Source organism: Tursiops truncatus, chromosome 15, assembly GCF_011762595.2.
Source record: "Tursiops truncatus isolate mTurTru1 chromosome 15, mTurTru1.mat.Y, whole genome shotgun sequence".
Taxonomy (NCBI): Eukaryota; Metazoa; Chordata; class Mammalia; order Artiodactyla; family Delphinidae; genus Tursiops; species Tursiops truncatus.
Genome location: NC_047048.1, coordinates 50832803 through 50854566, shown reverse-complemented (window position 1 = coordinate 50854566; position 21764 = coordinate 50832803). Strand labels below are relative to the sequence as shown.

General features: G+C 42.7%; 1 protein-coding gene across 14 annotated transcripts in view; it reads left to right on the top strand.

Annotated features, from left to right (window-relative positions):
- PLCB4 (phospholipase C beta 4) overlaps positions 1 to 21764 on the top strand; it is a 422343-nt gene that overhangs the window by 304342 nt on the left and 96237 nt on the right. For all 14 annotated transcript variants that reach the window (XR_012326219.1, XM_073792668.1, XM_073792669.1 and 11 more), the window contains 3 exons: positions 12910 to 12989; positions 15927 to 15980; positions 21582 to 21663. Coding sequence is in view for 13 of the 14 variants with exons in the window: in XM_073792668.1 (XP_073648769.1) it covers positions 12910 to 12989; positions 15927 to 15980; positions 21582 to 21663 (216 nt within the window). In the remaining variant the exon portion in view is untranslated. The remainder of the gene's footprint in view (positions 1 to 12909; positions 12990 to 15926; positions 15981 to 21581; positions 21664 to 21764) is intronic.

The following is a 21764-nucleotide window of genomic DNA, read 5'->3' as shown; positions in this document are numbered from 1 at the left end:
AATAGGTGCATCTGTTTGGTCACATAACTTAAAACATCTATGAAAAAACAGCCGCATGAAGGAGATATTTCCCAATTTTTTCTAAACTGTGTGTAATACAACTTTTTCTCTGAATCCTACTCATCTCTCTGCCCACCGTTTTACCCTAAACCCTACGAATAATACCAAATATTGTAACAAACTTCTTTAGTTAGAAAAGCAACTCAGTTTCTCTGATGTACTTTTTTCTCTCTTGGGATACAACTAGTTGGGGAGGATTTTGTCCCTGGTGTGTTGAAGGCAGTTCAGATGTCTTTCATTAAGCTACAGCTGGCGCTACACAGCAAACTGCAAGCACAGTCGCTGTACATCAGATTGAAAGGCAACCATCATTGAAAATCTCCGCAAATAAGTCTGTTATTTTATACCAAGTTGAATTTTACTTTGATTACAAAAATAAGCTGTTACTGTGAAGTTCAAAATGCAAAGATTTGGATTTAAGTTCAGACAATTTCCAGACTGCTCATTATACTTTCTGCAGGTTGTAAATATTTGGCAAACTCCATAAATTATGCTTTGTAACCAAGTAAACAAATAAGCTCATGACCAGGTACTATAGAAATTAAATTACAAAAATGTTATGTGTTATTCTTGTAGACAAAAAAGACAAGGTCAGGTAGTTTATTACAGGGGATAAAATCTTATTTAAGTCAATTGGGTTGAATGTCACAATCGCTCTGCTGAACTTGAATTATGTTGAGTAGAAGAATTTATGCAAAGATTCTTGGAGAAGAATCGTTTTGTTTCTTTTTTAAACCTTCCAGAATGCATGGGAAACGAATCAGTGAGGGGCAGTAAAAAGCCATCTTGGGCTTCCCTGGTGGCGCAGTGGTTGAGAGTCCGCCTGCCGAAGCAGGGGACACGGGTTCGTGACCCGGTCTGGGAAGATCCCAGATGCCGCGGAGCGGCTGGGCCCGTGAGCCATGGCCGCCGAGCCTGCGCGTTCGGAGCCCGTGCTGCGCAACAGGAGAGGCCACAACAGTGAGAGGCCCGCGTACCGCAAAACAAAAACAAAAAAACCCATATTAAGGACAGAGCTGTGAATCAGAGCAGAGCAGATGCATGGGTGCATATTTGTGAGCTTTAAATGTCCCCATCTCACCTAGGTGTTTTCTTCTTGCCAAATAAAGGTAATAGGGTTCATTTGTTTAATTGCTGGGTTGAACGTGGAGGCCATCAAACTCTGGTTCGTCAGTGAATCTGTGGAATGGGTGACACTTGTCTCCTGGGGCCTCCCACGACCACCTGTCATCTCTCTTGCTCTCTCTTCCTTCCACCTTCAGTTCTCATGCTGCTCTTGCCAGACCATTTGTCCCAGGATCCAGTACTTCAGTGTCTGACCCATGGTGGTACTCTCTGCACTCTGGAATTATTTCGTTATCTCTGTATTCCAAAAACTGTAGTCCCCTTAGACCAGAAGTTGTGGACTCAGAGATGCCTGCAGGAGCCAGGGAGATGATGTGAATAATAAAAGGTGCCAGGAGACAGATATGGATGGTGTGGAATTTAGTGAAGTGGGGTGTGCATGTACCATCTGGGGGCACTTCCTGCCAGTTTTCCAACCATCAGAGCATGGCCCCATGGGAGGAGCAAAGTGAGAAAGAAGCAATGAGTGAGGCGTGGTGACCTTGTCCGCAGCCACACTGAGCAGGCTGCAAAGTCGTCTTCAACATTTGCGTGGCCCATGCATTTTTATACAGTTCTCCAGTGTTTTCTGAATGCAAAAGGAGTGTTGCTCATGGTAAGGCACGCACTCCCACCACATTCTGGTCGAAAGCACAGAAGAGCGAAAAGAAAGGAAGCCCCGTGTCCCCCTTTTCCCCTTCCTAAAACCCCCACCCCCTCTCTAATGTGTCTTTTTAATGCACACACAGTTTTCTTTTATACTAAGTTGGGCTCATGCTGTTTATGCTGTATTTTGTCATTAATAGTTTTTATCATGTGCATTTTCTTTGTCTTTAAAATGTTTTCTTGGGCTTCAGTGTAAGTCCCCATGACCTTTGAGGTGGGCATTTTTAGTTGTTACCCACTCTTGCTTCTTTAGAAACCTCCCAGCCTCTTAGGTACTTCTTTCAGCATGCTGAGATCTTCACAGGGGACATGTTTTCACTGCTGAGGGTTTCATGAACTTGAAGGTTTCCTAAGCAGAGACTCCATGCTGGGCCCAGTCCACAGCTGCTGGGCTTGCCCTAATTGCAAGTGTTATCAAATGACTCCATCAAGGGAATGCAGAATGAATTACTCTAATTGCACCAGAAGTTTGGATTTCACCTTTTGGCCCCTGGGACAGAAAAATGTCACTAGCTTTAAATTGCTTCTCCATTTACCACATAGCTCCAGTTTTTACTGCTAGCAAAAAATGTCATTGTGAACATAATGTATGTGTAACATGGGACTACACGTGTTTGTATGTTTTCTAATCTTTGGGGTATAATTGAAAGATGGGACACATGAGGCGGTGGGTCGGACGCCTTGCCTGAGATGAGACTCTTGCCTCTGAGCACTGTGATCTGGAACAAATAATTTAATAATCGTAATCATAATAGTGCAGCCCATGGGCCAGATCCAGCCCTCGGCCTGATTTTGTGTGGCCAGTGAGCTAAGAACAGCTTTTAACTTTTTAAAGGATTATTAAGACAAAACAAAACATAAAAACTGTGCAACAGAGAACCATATGTGGCCCTCAAATCTTAAAGTATTTATTGCCTAGCCCTTTACAGAAAAAGTTTGCTGGCCCCTAATAATTATAATAAGAGCAGCAGCAGTGATATTTTTATTTTATATTGAATGCCAGACACTGTTCAGAGTGCTTGGCCTGCATTATCTCATTTAATTCTCACAACAATCCTGTGAGGTGGATTATTCTCATTTACAGAGAAAGAAATAGGTCCAGAGGGGTTGAGAAACTTGCCCAAGGTCACACAGCCAGTAGGTGGCCAGCTGGTGTCTTGAACCCAGGCATTGGGTTCACTCCAGATCCTGTGTTCTATCACACCCTCTGCTGCAGCTCACAAGTTGAGGAATAGCCTCTTCCACCTGTAACATTGTATGATTTTACTGTACTTTTCAGGTAAATGTTTAATGTCATTATTTCTGGAAGGTATAGTCATAGAGCAGCACTTCCCAAATTGGTGGCCCACAAAATGGATTCCTCAAAGAAGTCCACATATAAAGGGGGTTCTCTGGTCAAATGAGCATGAGAAAACCTTGTTTAGATGGGTTTCTTTACTATAGCACTCTCAGAAGCAGAATTATTCTCATACCAGTCTCAGCAAGGAGGGGGGATATTCAGCTATTTCCCAAGCGTACATACATTCATTCATTCATTCATTTATGCCTATTGAAGGGACACAAAATCTTTCAGAACTACTGCTTTACAGAAAAAAAGTCAGTAATGATGTCATAGAGGCATTGTTCAGCCCAATATTTTTCCAGATGTATCAAAACAATGTAATCTAGACATTCATTTATTCATCTTTGCCATTAACATTCTTTTTATTGTCCTTGTTTTACTGCTGCCATGTTTCCTCCTTCCCTCCCCCTTTTTGGGAGGCTAGAACAGGGGAAGGGTGGAATCTTTTCCATAAATGATAGGAAATTAGACAGTGAAACTCAAACCCATTGATTTAGCTTCTTTTTAGTACCTCTTATCTTAAAATCATGTTTACTTTGTAGGATTACCTATAGATTTGATTTGCCTGAGCTGATAGGTGATGCTGCCTAGAAAAGGGCAGCCAGAGGTTCCTTGATTGTTGATGCTTATCCCAGACCCTCAGCAGGCGGTTTTGTCTGCACGTTGAGTTCTGCTCATTTTGGCATGGCTTAATTTACCAGCGTTGTCAACTGACACATGTCAGGAGGAAAGTGACCTCGGGGATCTTAAGTACAGGCATTAGCCAAAGAAACGACTTCATGAACACCTTTTAATTCACCAGCTGTTCACTCATCCCTTACCATCAGGATTTTGAAAATTTGACAGTTGAGACCAAAAAATGCACTCTTACAAAACTGGTAGTTTCTGACCAGCATAAAATGATGCTCTTGGTTTTCTTAAAATCTTAAAATTCTTCAATTATTTTAGAGTTCTCTATATGGATGTCAAATAAGTGTTACATAAAATAAACCAAATATCTCATTTTCTTTTTGAATGATTTCTGGGGTTTGTAGGAATGGAGCTGCTCTGTGAACTTTGAGGCATTAAAGAACATCACTTATTGCTTTACTGTATATTGTTTATGTAGAGTGAGCACAAGTGAACACAAGGCATAAATGTATTCTGAATGTATATATGTATGTATGATTTCTTAGGCTGGGTCTGTGAAATAAACTGATAACAGACAAATTAACAGGAGAAAAGGCATACAAATTAATTAAGTTTTCATTTTATGTGAACGGGGGCATCACAGAAAGGAGTGAATACCCAAAGGAGCAGTGAGATTTTCGAGTTTATATAGCACGTTAATAGCGGAAGGAGAGGGGGCAAAGGGTAGATGTTTTTTAAGGAAGGTAAATGGGCCCTTAGGAGAATAGACAGGAGGAATGATTGTCTTGTGACAATTTCTATTTGGATGTGGTGCCACCTTTTCATTTTCCAGAAGAGGAGATTAGTGTTGCTTCTGGGGAGAGGATTTATGACAACTGAGTTCTGTTGGGAGGCTCTGCTTTTAGGCAGATAAGGAATTTCAGGAATTCAGATGCCTTCAGCTCAAAATAATTCTTACGCCAAAGTGGCATATTTTGGGGTGTCATATCCTGATTCTCTTCAACAGTATATTTATTGGAGTAAGTATTTGGAATTAGATGTGGTTGTTTGGGACAAGGTTCTATAGGTCCAAAAGAACATTGTTACAAGGTATCAGGTTGTCACAGGTAGAGTGAGCCTTAGGCGAAGCAAAAAATTGTCTCTTAGAAATGATAGTGAACAGAAACCCATTTGGAATGGGAATTTGACACTTCAACTTCTGGGTAATGACCAAGAATAGCACAGTGTCCCCTCCTTGCTGTGACTATTTAGAGATTTTTTTTTGACCTAGTGTTGTCAAGATAACCAGCCAGGCTGACAGACTGTTTTGACTATCTGTGAGTGACTAAACTAATTTTGACTAGGGAAGTTATAAATATTATCCAGGCCCATCCAAATCGATCTTTCAAACACAGCCACCCATACTCATATATGGCAGCTCATTTCCTGCGCAAACACTGGTTCGCTGTGCTGTGAAGGTGTGTTGAGAATCAGACGGCACCTAATGCTTAATGCATTCCCTTTTTCAGTGACTTAGTATTCTTTGTGAGCAGAGAACAGCACATGAAAAATGTATTCTCTGGAGGACACTCAGACTACATCAAGGAAAGAAGGCCCCCATCACTCCTTTTTTCTCCCCTAATTCTCTTTTAGATTTGAAAATTTCATGAGAACTATTATTAACTTCCTAAGGGCTTTGAGATCACTATTGGGTTGTCTGTCTACTGATTTTTTTTTTTTTTTTTTTTTTTTACAAAACCCACATTGCTGTTTGGCTACCTACTTCAATAGTTTGCTACTGTGTGATTATCATAGGCTCATTAATTTAACCTTCCATCCTGGGTTTATCAACTGACTTTGTCTAGGACTGCAAGCATAGCTCCTTCATTATCCATGCAATTCTGTTCTGTCTCTGTTACCTTGCCCTCTTTCCCTGAGTCAGCGGTTAAGGTGACTTTCAGGTTTCTTTGCCTGATTTGTTCTCATTGTCACCACTGTCATTGCCTCCCTGTTGGCCTTCTGTCCCATGACCATGAGGGAGTTTTCAACGTTGACATTGATCTCTTGCTAGGCTGACACTTAGTACATTTTACCTGTACTTCTTTCTCTCCTTATTAGGGCCAGGAGAAAGTAGCTGACATGAAAGAGAAAATTTGTTTTCTTTTTAACATGATATAGAAGTCAGTCTGTGATATATATAAACAAACATCGGTAGATCTGCTACTTAATTTTAGAATGGCTTTAGCATCCCCTATGAACACAGTCAAAGGGTAAAATGTTAAATTTTGTCAAGTCCTGCCTAAATCACCAGCCTCTTCACTCTCCTGCTTCTACCCCTGGGGTTTTCTAATTCCTGAGCCAGGCTCTGCCTCAGTCCAGGGTTGAATACTACAGGGACCAAGACATTAAAGACAGGGGCACTTAGCCTCTAATCATTCCTGCCCACTGTGTTGGCTTCAGCCTTGAGGCTGAGGTCTGATCACTGCCATTTGGTGCCCTGAGTCATGCTATGATCATGTACCCCATTTCTGGGAATCATACCTCTCTCTTGTTTTTGTACCAAAAACAAGAACCTACAACTGGTCCTCAGTTGTAGGTTCACACTAGAATTATCTACATTGTCTACAAAAGTAGATTGGTGGCCCAGCCACACTCAGATTGTTAATTAGAATCTCTGTGGTTGATGTTGAGGCTTCTGAAGTATTCCCTGGGGGATTCTACTGTACAACAGCCTCTGGGAACTGCTAATCTAGTCTCTGCATGCCATCCACGTAGTTTGCTTTCCACAATGTACCAGCTGCAAGTGTCCTCCCCTTGGCCTGCCCTCTAAGTTAAATGTTGACAATTTAATGCCAACTAATACCTTATCCTAACCAAAATGAAATGATATCATTTGCCTCAGTTATATAGACCCATAAGAGATACCTACAGCATCCTTACTTTAGAATCTGAGCCACTGCCTATATTCAGTGGCAGTCTAAAGCCCAAATACTGTCCTAAAACTCAGTTTCTAGTTTCATATAAAGATATCTTTATACATTGACTATTATTAATCTGGAGGTTTGTGAAATGTTGCAACTTTACACTCTAAGACCCTGTGGAAGGAAATCTTCACTTGCAAAGCCTCATAGTTTACCCCAAGTACATGGAAATGAGTCTTATTGCCCTTCTTCAATGCCCTGTAGTCTTACAAGAATTCACAGTACAAAGGGATCAAAAGATGTATTTTGAATTGTATCAATTCCTGGCTTATGTTGTTTGAGCAGATGAAAAGTAATCACAGTTGACCCTTGAAGAATGCAGGAGTTAAGGGCGCCAATCCTCTCTGCAATCGAAAAACATCCATGTATAATTTATAATTCACCCTCCAAATCCATGTTTCCTCCGTATTCACGGATCCTCAGTATCCACAGTTCAGCATCCGTGGATTCAGGCAACCACAGATCGTGTAGTGCTGTCATATGTACTGTAGAAAAAAATCTACCTATAAGTTGACCTATGCAGTGCAAACCCATGTTGTTCAAGGGTTGACGGTAATTAGTAAAGCAATTAAGCACCTTGAGAATAACCAATTGAAACATGCCCTGACTTTTTGCCTCCATTGACATAAACAAACAAACCCTGTATGGATCAAGGCTTATGAGTTACAGGTCCCATGAAGTTCCCATGTTGTAGGTATTTCAGATGGCCCATCCATAGATGATGTTCACAGCTCAGACAGGGGGAAGTTGAAAGTCACTACCTACAGCATCTCACCTCATCTCGTTTCTACCCTTTAACTTCCCCTAAATGTTCGGGTCAGAACTTCTATTCTAGTGAGTGCAGATTTGTTCAGCCCAGATTGGGAGGGCATTGACAAAACCAAATAGTGATTGGGCTCTGTAAGGCCCTCACTAGAAGATTGGATATCCCAGCTGAGGGCACATGCAAAAACTTCAGTTCCCTTAGGAAACCATATCAGCTCTTCCTCAGTGGGCAGTGGGAAGAGGTGCTCAAGCTGGGAAGGCCCCCTCATAGCCCTGTGCTTCTCATAGGACCGTGCACACAACTCACATGGGGATCTTACCAAATGCAGGTTCTAACCCTGTGGGACTGGGGTGAGCCTGAAGATGCTTCCTGGACATCTTGATGAAGTTAGCCACCCCTCTGAGTGGCCTGAGTCTAGAACAGAGCTTCTTAAAAGTGAGTTTGCAAAACAATCACTTGGAAAGCTCATTTCAACACAGGTTGCTGTTCCCCAGGGTCAGATTTCATAGATGGGGCCTGATGATTTGCATGGTAAAAGCTCCCAGGAGCGTCTGACTGCTGGTCACTGGACTACACCTTAGGTGGCAAGTCTCTAACTTCTGAGCCAACTTAGTTGAAGATGCCTCCACTGTCTCCACCATAGCCTCCTCTTTGAAAAGAAACACCAGATGATTAGGGAGGTTGCTACTGAGTCTTCCCTTTAGAGAAAATTACACAGCAGATTTGGAAAGTGTCACTGAGTTTCTGTGATTTTTTGCTTTGACAGTATGCTACTTTGACTAAAAACTAAGAAGCATGCTTCTGGAACAAAATCTAGAGATAAGATTGAGTTGAAGGAACAACAACTCTGCTTGAAGTGGTGCTGACTGGAAAACAACAGAACTAGTTATTTTAGGAGGACAAATCTATGTGTATAGAAGAAGGCTAGAAGTGCAGATAGCAAAGTGTTGTCAGCTCTCAATATCGGTAATGGAATATGGGGTGATGTTGACTTTTTGCTTTATGCTTTTTTGCTTTACCTTTTTCTACACAGGGCATTTAAATATTGCTTTCATAACCTTAAAATTTTTTCCAAATGTTTTTAAAGGTAAAAGCAAGATATGTGCTCTGTAAATTCACATATTTTTCAGTTAAGTTTTGTTCTGTCTGTGTCTCTATACATTTGGGGAGTTTTTTGTTTGTTTTTTGGTTTTTGTTTTTTTTCTGTAGAGAGTAATTTTTAATTTCATTTTTTTATTGTTTTTATTTTTTATACAATTTTTAAAGGTTACTTTCCATTTACAGTGATTGCAGAATATTGGCTGTGTGCCCCGTGTTGTACAACACATCCTTGAGCCTATCTTACACCCAGTAGTTTGTACCTCCCACTCCCCCACCCTATATTGCCCTCCCCCCTCCCCACTGGTAATCACTGGTTTGTTCTCTATGTCTGTGAGTCGGCTTCTTTTGTGTTATTCTATATGTTTGCTTTTTAACAGGAAAGGGATTATTTTGTCTGTGAGAGTCCTAGTGTTTAAGGGTGAGGCCCAGCCCTTTACCTGGAAAATGGACGCCACCTGCATGATGAAAATAAGTTTAAGGAATCCCAGAGGAGAGGGTGAAAATTCTCAGGAGAGAGTTAGGGGCAGCTGCCATTCCTCACTCCTTTCCCCTCGAACCATCCAGCACAAGCCCCCAAGAGTTCCTCAAAGGACATTTTCTTAGAAGGGCTGAAATAAGCTTTAAGTTAATTTAGGCAGAATTGGAAAATATTGAAAAATGAGAGAACAATAACCATTACAGCCTCCTGGGGAGGTGCAGAAGCTGCCCATTTGGACACTGGAACCGAACTGATACTGTGGGCTGGTTCCCCTGCATCCAGGCCACGTTTGCCCACTCAGGACAGCCGACCAGAGGGAAGACACCCAGTATAGTAGGAATGACACCCTGTGTCACCATGGAGCAGTGTGTGAGCTCAACATGTGTTGGGGAATGATCTAGAAACACTCATCCTGGGGCTTGAAGACACACCTCGTGGGGCGTTACGTAGACTATTAACGTATGTGCTTATATTCAGCAATTCAAAAACAAAAAACTTAAGTCAGTTTTTTCTGATTTTGTTAATCTGGAAACAATCAAAGAAGTTGATATGTATTTAACTCACTTCTGGCACAACTTTCCAACTAAATTCTAGGGTTCTACTGACACCTTCTGGCATTTCATCTATTTTATGTTAAAAACAAAACAAAATGCTTAACATATTTCCCACAGTCTTTTGGCCTTATTATGCCAGGTGTACATTAAGATAACAGACAGAAGGAAAGGTCTGATGGGAAGGAGACATTTGGACGAGCCCTGAATACAAATTTCCCAGACACAGAGGGCAGAGGCCGGCTGCTCAGTGACCTTGGACAAGGCTGTGGACCTCACTTTCAGCATCACCAAGAGGAGAAGCTTCAGGGCCTTCCCCATGCCTTTTAGGGCTTGTGGGGATTCGGGGGCCTTTCTACTAACTAAAGCATAAGCCGAGTCACTGGTGTGAAGACCTTAAAGGTCACACTCAAGGACTGTTCCATCACAATAAACAAACAAATTATTTTCCACATTGTATTTTCAAAAGATGGATGAATGTTGTTGAAGCCCCCTCAAAGCCTGATATCTCTGTAATTGATTTTAGAAACAACTAAATCAGAATGATCAGAAAGAACCAGCAAACAGTCTCAGAAATAATCCACTTTTTTGCCCCAGGAAACCATGGACTTCGTTTTGTGTTTTGGAACATGTAACAAGGCTTCAGTGCTGCCCAGTTCATGCCAACGAAATTATTTGTGCTTTATCTGTCCCTTCTTGGGAAACTCTGTGTGGGCCTGTGGTTTGTTTGGCCAATCACAGGATATTTGATTGTCCCCAGGGAGTTAGAGTCCCTTTTTTTTTTTTTTTTTGGTACATGGGCCTCTCACCATTGTGGCCCCTCCCGTTGCGGAGCATAGCCTCCGGACGCGCAGGCTCAGCGGCCATGGCTCACGGGCCCAGCTGCTCCGCGGCATGTGGGATCTTCCTAGACCGGGGCATGAAACTGTGTCCCCTGCATCGGCAGGAGGACTCTCAACCACTGCGCCACCAGGGAAGCCCTAGAGTCCCATATTTATCCTGACAGAGGAAGTGAGGTCTGATGAGGAAAATAATTGAGGCATTTCTTCAAGGCTGCTATTTCATTTCTTCCTCCTTCCTCAGAACCCTGACTTCACCATCATGCTTGCTGAGGCTTTCAGTGCTATTTACAGTCCTCAGAAAATGGCCTTTTCTCTTTGTGAAAGGAAATTTTCCTCGTATCACTCCCAAGTCCCCCTTCAGAAGTCTGTTAGGTATGACTGGGGCTCAAAGAGGAAAGCACAAACTCGCTGGTAGACTCACATCCATTAGGGTGGCTTCTATCAAAACGCAAGCGAAACAGAAAATAAGGGATTTGGTGAGGCTGTGGAGAAATTGGAACCCTTGTGCACTATTAGTGAGATTGTAAAACGGTGCAAGTGCTGTGGAAAACAGTATGGCGGCTCCTCAAAACTTAAAAATAAAATTACCATACAATCCAGCAATTCCACTTCTGGGTATGTATCCAAAAGAATCGAAAGCAGACTCTTGAAGAGATACTGGAGCACCCATGTTCATAACAGCATGAGTCATAATAGCAACACAAGGATCCATTGATAGATGAACAGATAAACCTAATGTGGCCTATACGCACAATGGAATATTATTCAGCCTTAAAAAAGGAAGGAAATTCTGACACCTGCTACAACACAGATAAACCTTGAGGAGGACATTAAGTTAAATAAGCCAGCCACAAAGGACAAATACTGCATGATTCCACTTACATGAGGTACCTTGAGTAGTTAAATTCAGAAAAACAAAGTAGAATGATGGTTGTCATGGGCTGTGGGGAGAGGGAAATGAAGAGTGGTTGTTTGATGGGAACAAAGTTTCATTTCTGCAAGATGAAAAGAGTTCTGGAGATGGATGGTGGTGACGGTTGCACAACGATGTGACTGTTAGTTAATGCCACTGAACTGATCACTTAAAAATGGTTACAGTGATAAATTTTATGTTATATGTATTATATCACAATTAAAATTAAAATCACACACACGTATAGAACCCAGGCATCACCTCTGTCCCTCGCAAGTGACTTAATCCCTTGGCCATGTTAAAGCTGGTAATACTATGCAATGCTGTCCAATGGAACCTTCGGTGATGACAGAAATTGTTCTTTATTTGCACCGTCCGATATGTTAGGCGCTATGCCCATGTTGGGTTTGAGCACTTGAAGTGTGATGAGTGCGACAGATGCACTGAATTTTATTTTTATTAGGTTTAAATTTAATTAATTTAATTTAATGAATCTTTATTCAGTTTAATTTAGCCACGTGCGGCTAGTGGCTGCCATGCTGGACAGGGCAGGAAGACTGTACGTCTACCTTACTGTCTATTCCAAAATATTTTCCCTTCCTCAGCATAGAGCTACAGCAGTCATACAAAAAACCTAAGAAGGTAAGGTGCTGGCTTGTGTGTGGGCCCCAGTTCTGTTTGAACCCCCAGTATCAATTTGCTTCAAAGCATTTTACCAAGAGTGTGACTCTCATTTTTAGCAATTTGGTATGGCATTCACTGGCATCGGTTATTGGACCCAAGGGCAAAGTGGGCCTTAATTCATGCGCCAGCCTTTTCTAGTAAAATGCCCTTTGGAAACCCAAATTCCTTTACTGCCACGCACAGTCTTCTTCACTTTTCCTTGTAAATCCATGGAGTGATGTTATGAACTAAAACCGAGGTCCAAGTCCTTATACAGAAATCATGCAAGCACATTGCTTTGCTCTGGGTACCCTGGCATCGACGCCTGTTTTACTTTTTAAGGCTTTGCTGGAAGACACAGACAGGTAAGATAAGTAACAAATTCTTACGTTGAAATAGTATCACACAATAAAATGGATGAACCTCGAATGCCTTCATCCTCTATAATGAGGATAGCTAAGTATGCCATCACGTATTGTATAATGTTGCTTGAGAAATAATTAATGTTGCCAGCAACTGAAAGGGGCTTATATTTAAATAGGCTGCAAATAGAAGGCTTAACAAGTCAATCAGTGGGCAGCATTGCTTCGTGACAACCCAGTGTTTAATGACACTGTAGATGCCACACTTATCTTCCTGGAAAGAATGAAAGCTGTTTATTAAAGCATAAAATATGAGCGTGTGGAATGAGGATGGCTGAGTGGCAGGAAGGAGATAAAGAAGAGTTTATATTCTTCTTACACAAAATGGACACGAGCTGTCTAATAAAAAAACACCCAGTTTAGCTCTGGCAGATTTGCTCACCAAGAACACTCTTTTTCTTTCTCTTTCAGCAATGGGTCGAAGGCCTGAGATCCATCATACACAACTTCAGGGCCAACAATGTCAGTCCCATGACATGCCTCAAGAAACAGTGAGTTTTATTTGCATGATCCTTTGGCTGTTATCAAGCAAACAGTCAGATTAGGAGATGAAGGCTATGTATATGGACCAGGCAGCATCTTCCTTGCCTTCGCCTCTATGCTCCTGACCTTGGAGAAGATGTTGACCAATACGCATCTGTACTCTTCATGCCACCTGGCAGGGCATGTGTGATAAGCCCGCAGCCTGAAACCTATTTGAAAGGAATGGTTGATGGCAGAAAGATGCTGGGTTGTGGGCCCTGTCTTTTGTGTCCCGAAACTGAGTCTGCTGATAAATAGCTCTGCATGCCTGGGGCCGTATTTGGGTGCTGATGTAGCTGGAGTCTCTGTTGCATGACACTGAGAAATGGGGAGTGTGGCCAAGACAAGCACTTTTGCAAAAGCACCGATGGCTCCAGTGGAAAAGGAGCCCTGGCCCCAGGGACTGTTTAGCACCCAGTCAGGGATCCAAAGGTACTTTTGAAATTCAGAAAGCAGAACTTCCTTACTCCAGCTCTGCATTCAAAATTCAGAGAGGACCTGCTCGACATGGTAGGATTTAACCCTACGAAGTTATTCTTTCCAGGTGACATGAAAGTTACTCAAGTAGAAATTCTAGCCAAAGCCCAAATCAGCCTGTTTAAAAAGCAGTGATCCATGGAGGAGTGGGGCCACCTGTTATCTCAGGGCCCTTGGCAGGCAGTCATGAGGTGCAGGAGAGAACCACACTGAGAATCTGCAGGGATAAGCCGGCATCTCTTAGCCAGGCCCAGGTCCAGCGCGAAGGGTGGGATTCCTTGGACTTCCGGGCGATGGGAGGAGAGATCAGTCCTTCGGGCATTTTGCTTTTTACTTCTGGTCCCTTTGGCAGGTGCTTTAACAGCATGGCCTCTGTGCTGTAAATCCCAGGTTGGCCACTTCGTTTCTGGGTCAGTCTTGGCAAATTCTTAACCTTGTGCCTCTCCGTCCTCATCTGTGAATGGAGGTGATAAGATTCCACGCAGAGGAAATAAGGTCATGGGCAGCACCTAACCCGGTGCCTGGTTCCCCATCCCTCCTCGTTCAGTATTAGTTATTTTGATTTTGACATCATCCCTCCAGTGTTTTTCCCATTGTCTTATCAAAGGGGAGTTATTTAGTCTTGTACATTCCTATTTTTTGTTCAGCTGCTTCTTGTCCTCTGCAGTTGCTGTGTCATGTTTTCTTAAAAATAAAGAGCAGGGCTTCCCTGGTGGCGCAGTGGTTGAGAGTCCACCTGCCGATGCAGGGAGCACGGGTTCGTGCCCCGGTCCAGGAAGATCCCACATGCCGCGGAGTAGCTGGGCCCATGAGCCATGGCCGCTGAGCCTGCGCGTCCGGAGCCTGTGCTCCGCAACGGGAGAGGCCACAACAGTGAGAGGCCCGCGTACCGAAAAAAAAAAAAGAAATAATAATAATAATAAAAAATAAAGAGCCACCCAACAGATACTTTGAAGTTATAGAACCTCAGGCTTTTGGCATGCCCACTTATGCCTGAGTGACCCAAGTACTTGTATCTGGACACCAGATCTTATCTGCCTTCATTGGTGTCCTGCCCAGATCCCTTTCTGTTGCTGGTGTTCACCCATCCGCCAGCTGCTGGGAGGGTTAGGTCACTAAGGGCTCACACCTGCCTGCTTCTCCAGAGAATTGCCCTCTGCCTACCAGGAGTCACCGAGCCTGAGAGATCACAGTCCTCCATTGGTGTCTCTGCGGGATTGGTTCCAGGAACCCTGCTGACACCAGAATCCACCGATGCGAGTCCCTAAGAGTTGACCCTTCGTGTCCACGGAAACAGAACCCATGGATAAGGAGGGCTGACCCTAGACTCCTCTCTTCTTCTGGAAGGAAGCCCACAGCCAATGACAGGCTGAGACAGTATACAAGAGGCCAGCCCCCTTGCCACCAAGCCTGGTGCAAATCCCACTCCAGAGCTCCCTGTGGCGTCAGGACAAAGCTCCAGCTGAGAGCACAGCTTTGTATAACTTCCTCCCTGCCTGTCTGCTTCCCTCACTCCTATGGTCCTGAAACCATCCCCTTAAAAGTAGTCACGTGTGCTTCTAGGAAGCTTGACTTAAGACAGAAACTTTACCAAATCATCATGTTCTGCAGATTGTTAGAATGTTATTAACGGGAAACAGTGAGAATGGGAGTCAGTGGCTAAGAATAGTCCAAGCACCAAAGGACAAATATATGTTCTGGGTCTCCATGTGTCATGAACACCTGGGGAAAGCAAAGCATTTTTCACCATCAGTTTGAGTTGATGAACTTCTCTGACTGTTACAAATTAAGGGTCCAGATCCCTTTATGGAGCTGGTGTCCGTCCATCCACCAGTTGCTGTGAGGATTAGGTCACTAAGGGCTCACACCTGCCTGCTTCTCCATCTTTACTTCACTACACTTAGAGCAGGAGCTGGGGCTGGGGTGGAGGGGGTCCCCACTGTCCTCAAGACTAGGCTGGCTGGTGTTACCATGCACTTGCATTTCTTACCCCCTTAGTAGATTATTAAAGAACAACAATCAAGGACGAAACCAATCACCAAATAAGTGCCTACAATTTGCTTTGCTCATGCAAATTCCCAATTTTCTCATTCATCTAGGATTGCCAGATAAAATATGGGACTCTCAGTGAAATTTGAATTTCAGATAAGTAACAAATAATGTTTTAGTATAAGTACGTCCTATGCAATATTTGGAACATACTTGTAGTAAAAATTTATTTGTTGTTTATCTGAAATTCAGATCTAACAGAGTCCTATATTTTTGTTTGCTAAATCTGACAACAGTAAATTCATCTCACAGTGTGTAATTGTCTCTGGTTTTCCAAATAAATGTTCTGTGTTTGAATGAACTTTCTTTTAAAGTTCTTAACCAGATTGAAGCTCTTTCTCCCGAGAAACATTAAAACAGTTGTTACTGTTGTTTTCCAGCTGGATGAAATTGGCATTTATGACCAACACAAATGGGAAAATTCCAGTTAGGAGGTAAGTCAGTTATTCTTGTCTGCTCTGCACAGCCTGGGTCAGCCCTTGTGATACCAGCCCACAGAGAGAGCCCCCCACAAGGACTTGTTAATTTCTTTAACTAAAGATATTTCTGGAAGCTTAGTTTGAATCACATCATCAAGTGCTATGTTCAGTTTGTAAAAATCACTTATGGACGTAAAGTTGCATTTTTCCTCGGAACGGGTAGCGTTAACTCTGATGAATTAGAGAACATCTGAAAATGTAGCAGTATTTTTTAATCTTCAGCTAAGTGGGTTTTCAGGATTCAGGTATCTTTCACCTACTTGCCCTGAACAACCTTTAACTAAAATTAAAGAAGTTTATATTGTGCACCTACAGAGGAAGTGTATGGACGTGTCCTAGGAAGTGTGATGCCTCTAGACAGTGCATCTCATTCTGGGCTTTGCTGGTCCTGTTGCTTCCCTCCTTACCCTGCCCAAGGTAACAGAGACAAGGGAGAAAATGGAAGGAAAGCCTGGGTAGAGTCAAGAATGAAGAGAAGATGAACCAGAAACGGCCTTCACACCTGTGCTTCAGTACTTAAGCTGATGTGTTTCACCCTCTGAGGATTTCTCACGCTCCCCATTTTTCTGCCTCTCCACTCCTTCCGGCGTTAGGGTCATGGTCTGTGGGTCCAGTTGGAAGCTCTTGCGACAATAGTGTTGGGAATTCTTTACCCAGCTCCCCAAGTATTTTTTTTTTGTTGGTGTTTGTGTAAGCATTTCATGAAAATTCCAGAAACTGAACTGGGCCCCAGAGCATCTGCTGCCCACATGAAGCCAGGGGTATATTAGGATTCAGGAACCTGAATTAAACATGAGTTCCCCAGATACCGACCCACTCTTATAGAATTCTCCTGACTTGCATTCAAGTTGACCTCTTCCTGGACACTTTAGCAAAGAAGCCAACGACAAATAACAGACAAAACCCAGAACTACTGGGTGGAGTCATGTCTTAGAACCACTCTATCTTTCAGAGACGAGGTCGACAGGTCACCAGCTGCACAGCATTTGAGGGAATGCACTGGAGCCGAGACCCACAGATTACACTCAGCCATTTCTGCCTCCCCTTTCCCTCTGTCTCTGCCTAGACTTGAAGCTTCAATTCTGCATCCCTCTGAGAGTATCTCCATACTCCCTGAATGTCATTCTTTTCACGTTTGTCAGAACTATCCTAGAGGTCATCATTTTCCTTAACTCCATGTATTGTAACATTCATGGACTAAGATATCCATGTGACACAACTGATGTATCAATGGGCAAGTGAAAAGCATACACATCATAAAGAAGACTGTGGCAGTATTCTTTTTATTTAACCTTTTATTGAGGGCTTCCAGGGTTATTGACCTCATGCACCTGTTGTGGTCTTTACAAATCTATATGTAGGATTCTCTGCTTTTTATTTAATAACTTACTAGCAAGTCAATTTTGCATTTACTTTAGAAGTTTAAAAAAAGCCCCACTAGCACCCTTGACTGATGGTTGTTGGCAAAGGCACTTTATACTGATCCTTATTTTATTTAAAACCCTTTGCTCTGTTGAGAATAGCAGGACAATTATTTTAATGTATCTCAGCATCCTACAGCTATTACCAAATATATATTGCATTTTAATTTAAAAATCAGTATTGAAGTAATAAGTCCAGACTTAGCACAGATAGCAGTGTGAAGACCAAAAATGTAGGTTGGATCAGTTTTTACATAAATTGCTCTCCTGATTTTTCTCCCAAGATAAGTTTCAGGAAATGGACAAAATAGAAACACATAGATCATAATCAAAGCACTCCTAATGAGCAGTTCTGGTGTCATCTGTACACATCCTATGATCAAACCATTGTTACACAAGCTTGGAAGCCTTTGCTGATTCCAAAGATCTTTGTACAGCATGTTCACATACAAAATTATTACCCCGTTTTTTGTAGAAATAGTCTAGATATTTTGTCTTCTTCTTCAGCTTTCTCTGACGTGAACTTTTTGGTGCCTGACAGCATTAACAGGTGTTTGACACAAGACATCTGTGATCTGGGGGCCGTTTGTCAGAGTTGATGGAAAATTGATACCAAGCCAGCAAAAAGCGGATAAATCTTTGTGTGGATGAGCTGCCAAGGGCGAGATGGAAATTGTTCTGAATGTTTTAATGGATATGAAGAGTAAACACTTTAAAATGTCATTTCATCACTATCATTCTGGAGTTTTTAAAATGGAAACTATTAGTGTATTGTGTGTGTAATATTAGAGGGGATCTGGCTTCAGGGTCATTAGATCAGCTTGAGAGTGGCCCCTCCTTGTGAGCTGTAACCAAAATTTAATGTCCAGGAAGCTGCAGGAAGGATAAGGGAAGAAAGTCTTTACCTCCCTCTTCTCTTTTCTTTCCTTGTACATCATCTTATGCAGTCTGCCTTTCTTCCAAACTTACAAACTCACACTTAGTTTGCCTATCCACTCAGACCAAAGCTTTGAAGGTTACTCTTTTGATCACTCTTTTTTCTTTTCTTTTTTTTTTTTTTTTGCCATTTCCCATTCCTTGTAACACGGAGTTGGAACCAACAGCTATGAGTAGAAGGAGTCCCAAGGGAGAAGATGTATTAAGAGGGCTAAGACCTCAGGGGTGGTCATAGCAGCCCAGCTCCCTCATAATCCATCCACATCCTGAAAGCCCAGCCTGCCTACGACGAGGGTCTGTTTCTGCAGGGGGCTTCATTTCATGAACACTCCTTGACTGTTTCAGAAGATGGTATTAAAACCATTGGATAGATTGTAGACCCTTTGAGGGCAGAGTGAGACTCCCTGAGTTTCTAGGGTCATTGCTATCTTGGTTGCCTGTAAGGTCTGCTGGAACAGGGAATTTAATCAGATGGACTGGGTACCACTTAAGGGTATTTGCTTTTCTAGCATTTCCTTTCAGGTAGGTAGTGTGTTTTGCTTCAAGAGAAACTCTGAGCACCTGTAGCTACGAAGCACTAAACTGTATTCTTTGGGGCTGTGTATAAAGGGTTGAATAAATTGCAATCCCTTATACACACTCTACATGCCCATGAAACGCCTTCGATGGTGTCTGAAATGCCCCCAGCTTGTGATAAGTGTGTTTATTTCTCTCAGGACCCTGGTTAAATGCTGGGCCTCCAATGCAACTGGAAACTCAGAGAATTCAGCTTTGCACCACAACCCACTTGCCCCTAAGCCGAATCCATTTTGAGGCCCAAGAATGACTCTGAAAGCTGCCTGGAGAGAAGGCAATAAAGGAGCCCCGTCCCCCCTCCTCCCCACCTCCAGGGAAATGGTCTCTTCCACTTCCTTGCTCCTATTTTCTCTTAGAATGAGGGAAGCAAATCTGTGTTGAGGTTGCCCAGCTCGAGCCCCCTCGTGAAAAGATGGGCCTGAGAACGAGCTCTTCTGACCATCATACCGCCTCTTGCCTTTATTTATTTATTTATTTTGGCCCCTCGGCAGGTGGGATCTTAGTGCCCTGACCAGGGATCAAAGCCATGGCCCCTGCAGTGGAAGCATGGAGTCCTAACGATTGGACTGCCAGGGAAGTCCCACCTCTTGCCTTTATTATTTTCTGTCATGTCTCTGGGCTCTGACTTTGCCCTCACTGATATATTCCCATGTGGATTTCCCTCCTTCCTACCCCTGGGCACCCTATTTTCTCCTTCTCTCAGTTTCTCTATCTCCCACAAATGCTTGGACAGACTACTCCCAAAAGATGTCCTTGTTCTGCTTCCTATTTCTTGGCATTTCCCCAAGCCCCAGCCAAGATTCTACTCCTATGAACTCTCCCTTTCCTCCCCACTCCACCCCCTCCCCAACACCAGGTTGTTTCACCAGAAAGGCTCAGGCACTACACCTGCTACATTCATGACCGTGTTCATCAGTTTCCATCTCCTTTATGAGGCCTGTTGAAACCTAACAGAAGCTTGAGTTAGCTGAGATTCCCCTGAGATTGCTAGGCAGAGCGTTTCCTCCTGGTTACAGGTGCCAGACATCCCAAATCCTGCTGGAACCTGCAGCTCTCACATTAACACATACATACTCTATTTCAAAAAAAGACACACTGAATAGCCACTTTCCCCTATTATAAAGAGCAGATAAAGTGCTTCTCAACTCAGTCCAATGTATGAAAATTCCATGAACTCTAGAGAAGTGGGAAAATGTGGGCATAGCACCCTTGACCCTAGAAACTGGTTTACTTAATGTCATACGTATATGCTGTACCATGTCTGCAGATTTGTTAAAGAGGATTCATAGGCCTCCCTGTATTTGAATACAACTGTCTCAAACATTCTTAAAACTGTACTTCTTGAAGTATTCTTAGACCATGTATGAAACAATAAAGCTTTGAATAAACACATAGCAATTCGTTTACCTACAGCTAGTTCTTCCCAATCTCTTCTGGGAAGTTGTACTCTGCATTTGAAGTGGTGCTTTCTCCCACTCATCAAGATTAAACGGCGGTCACTGCTTACATTGGGAACTTGCCTTCCACTTAACGCGAACGGTGGAGTGCACGACAAAGTTGGGCATGGGAGGTGCTGTTACAGATCCTCCTGTACTCACAGGGAAGGCGGTCCAAAGCCAAGCTTCACAGATGAAAGTAAGCTCTGTCTTCCAGCAGAGGCTGGACTTCTGATTTAGACTTTAAGTTATTATGGTGATAAATCACCTGGGCCTCCATTCGGGGAGTGAATGAAGGCTCTTTGGGTGGCCGAGACATGGCTCAGAGTCAAGTATGGATTCCAGGGTCCAAGTCCTCTCCTCAATAGTGTTTGTTCTGAGTGTCACCAATTCATTTATCAGGAGTCTCTCTCTACTTTTATCATCATCAGGAAATATGCTCCTTAAGGTTTTATCCATCTTACTAGCCTTGATGAACACAGTACTGATTCAAAGGCACCACCATTATTCAAAAATACTGTGTCTCAGGGGAATGCCAAGATTCTGCTGAAACATTGAATAATTGTTCCCCTGCCTCCCCTCTCCCTGACACCTGTCACTTTCATAATAAAGTCCCCAATCCTTGAGGCAGCTGACATGTCAGAATAGCTAAAGGATGCTTAGCTCAAAAAAAAAAAAAATATATATATATATATATATATATATATATGTCTGATAATGCATGTCAGCTGTAGTATGAAACCAGGTAAGGGCAATCACAGGCACATGCTGTGTGCTAAGGGACCTCCTTCCTTTCCCCAAGTCAAGATATTGTCACCATGATGTTTTATTCTAGACATGCTGTTCCATCTGCCACATTCCTTTTTCCTAAGAAAGCAGTTTGATAGGATCGGAATTTATTATTGTTATTGTCCAATGGTCTGTATCCCTGGTGCATCTTACATTCACAAGTAGCCAGAGAGACCACCTGTCTTAGAATCAAGTCACCACACTGGCACAGCCAGCTCTGGTAACCAGAGAGACATTGCAGGAGCTAGTTTCGGAAGTGAAAAATACCTAAAAATGAAAAGTAATTTTATTTTCCTTTTTCTTCTCCCCTATCCCACCATCCCTAGTTTTAATGGGATCTTTGCATCAGAGAAAACAGAATTAGTAGTAACTTTATTTCTTTTTCTTTTCTGCCCTAGTATTACCAGAACCTTTGCATCAGGGAAGACAGAAAAGGTGATCTTTCAAGCACTCAAGGAGCTAGGTCTTCCCAGTGGAAAGGTATTCATTAATCTAATAATGTTTCTAAAACCACTTTGTATTTATGTTCTCATGTAATAAACAAGATTGTATTAAACTGATTCAGTTAGATTCAGAATTAG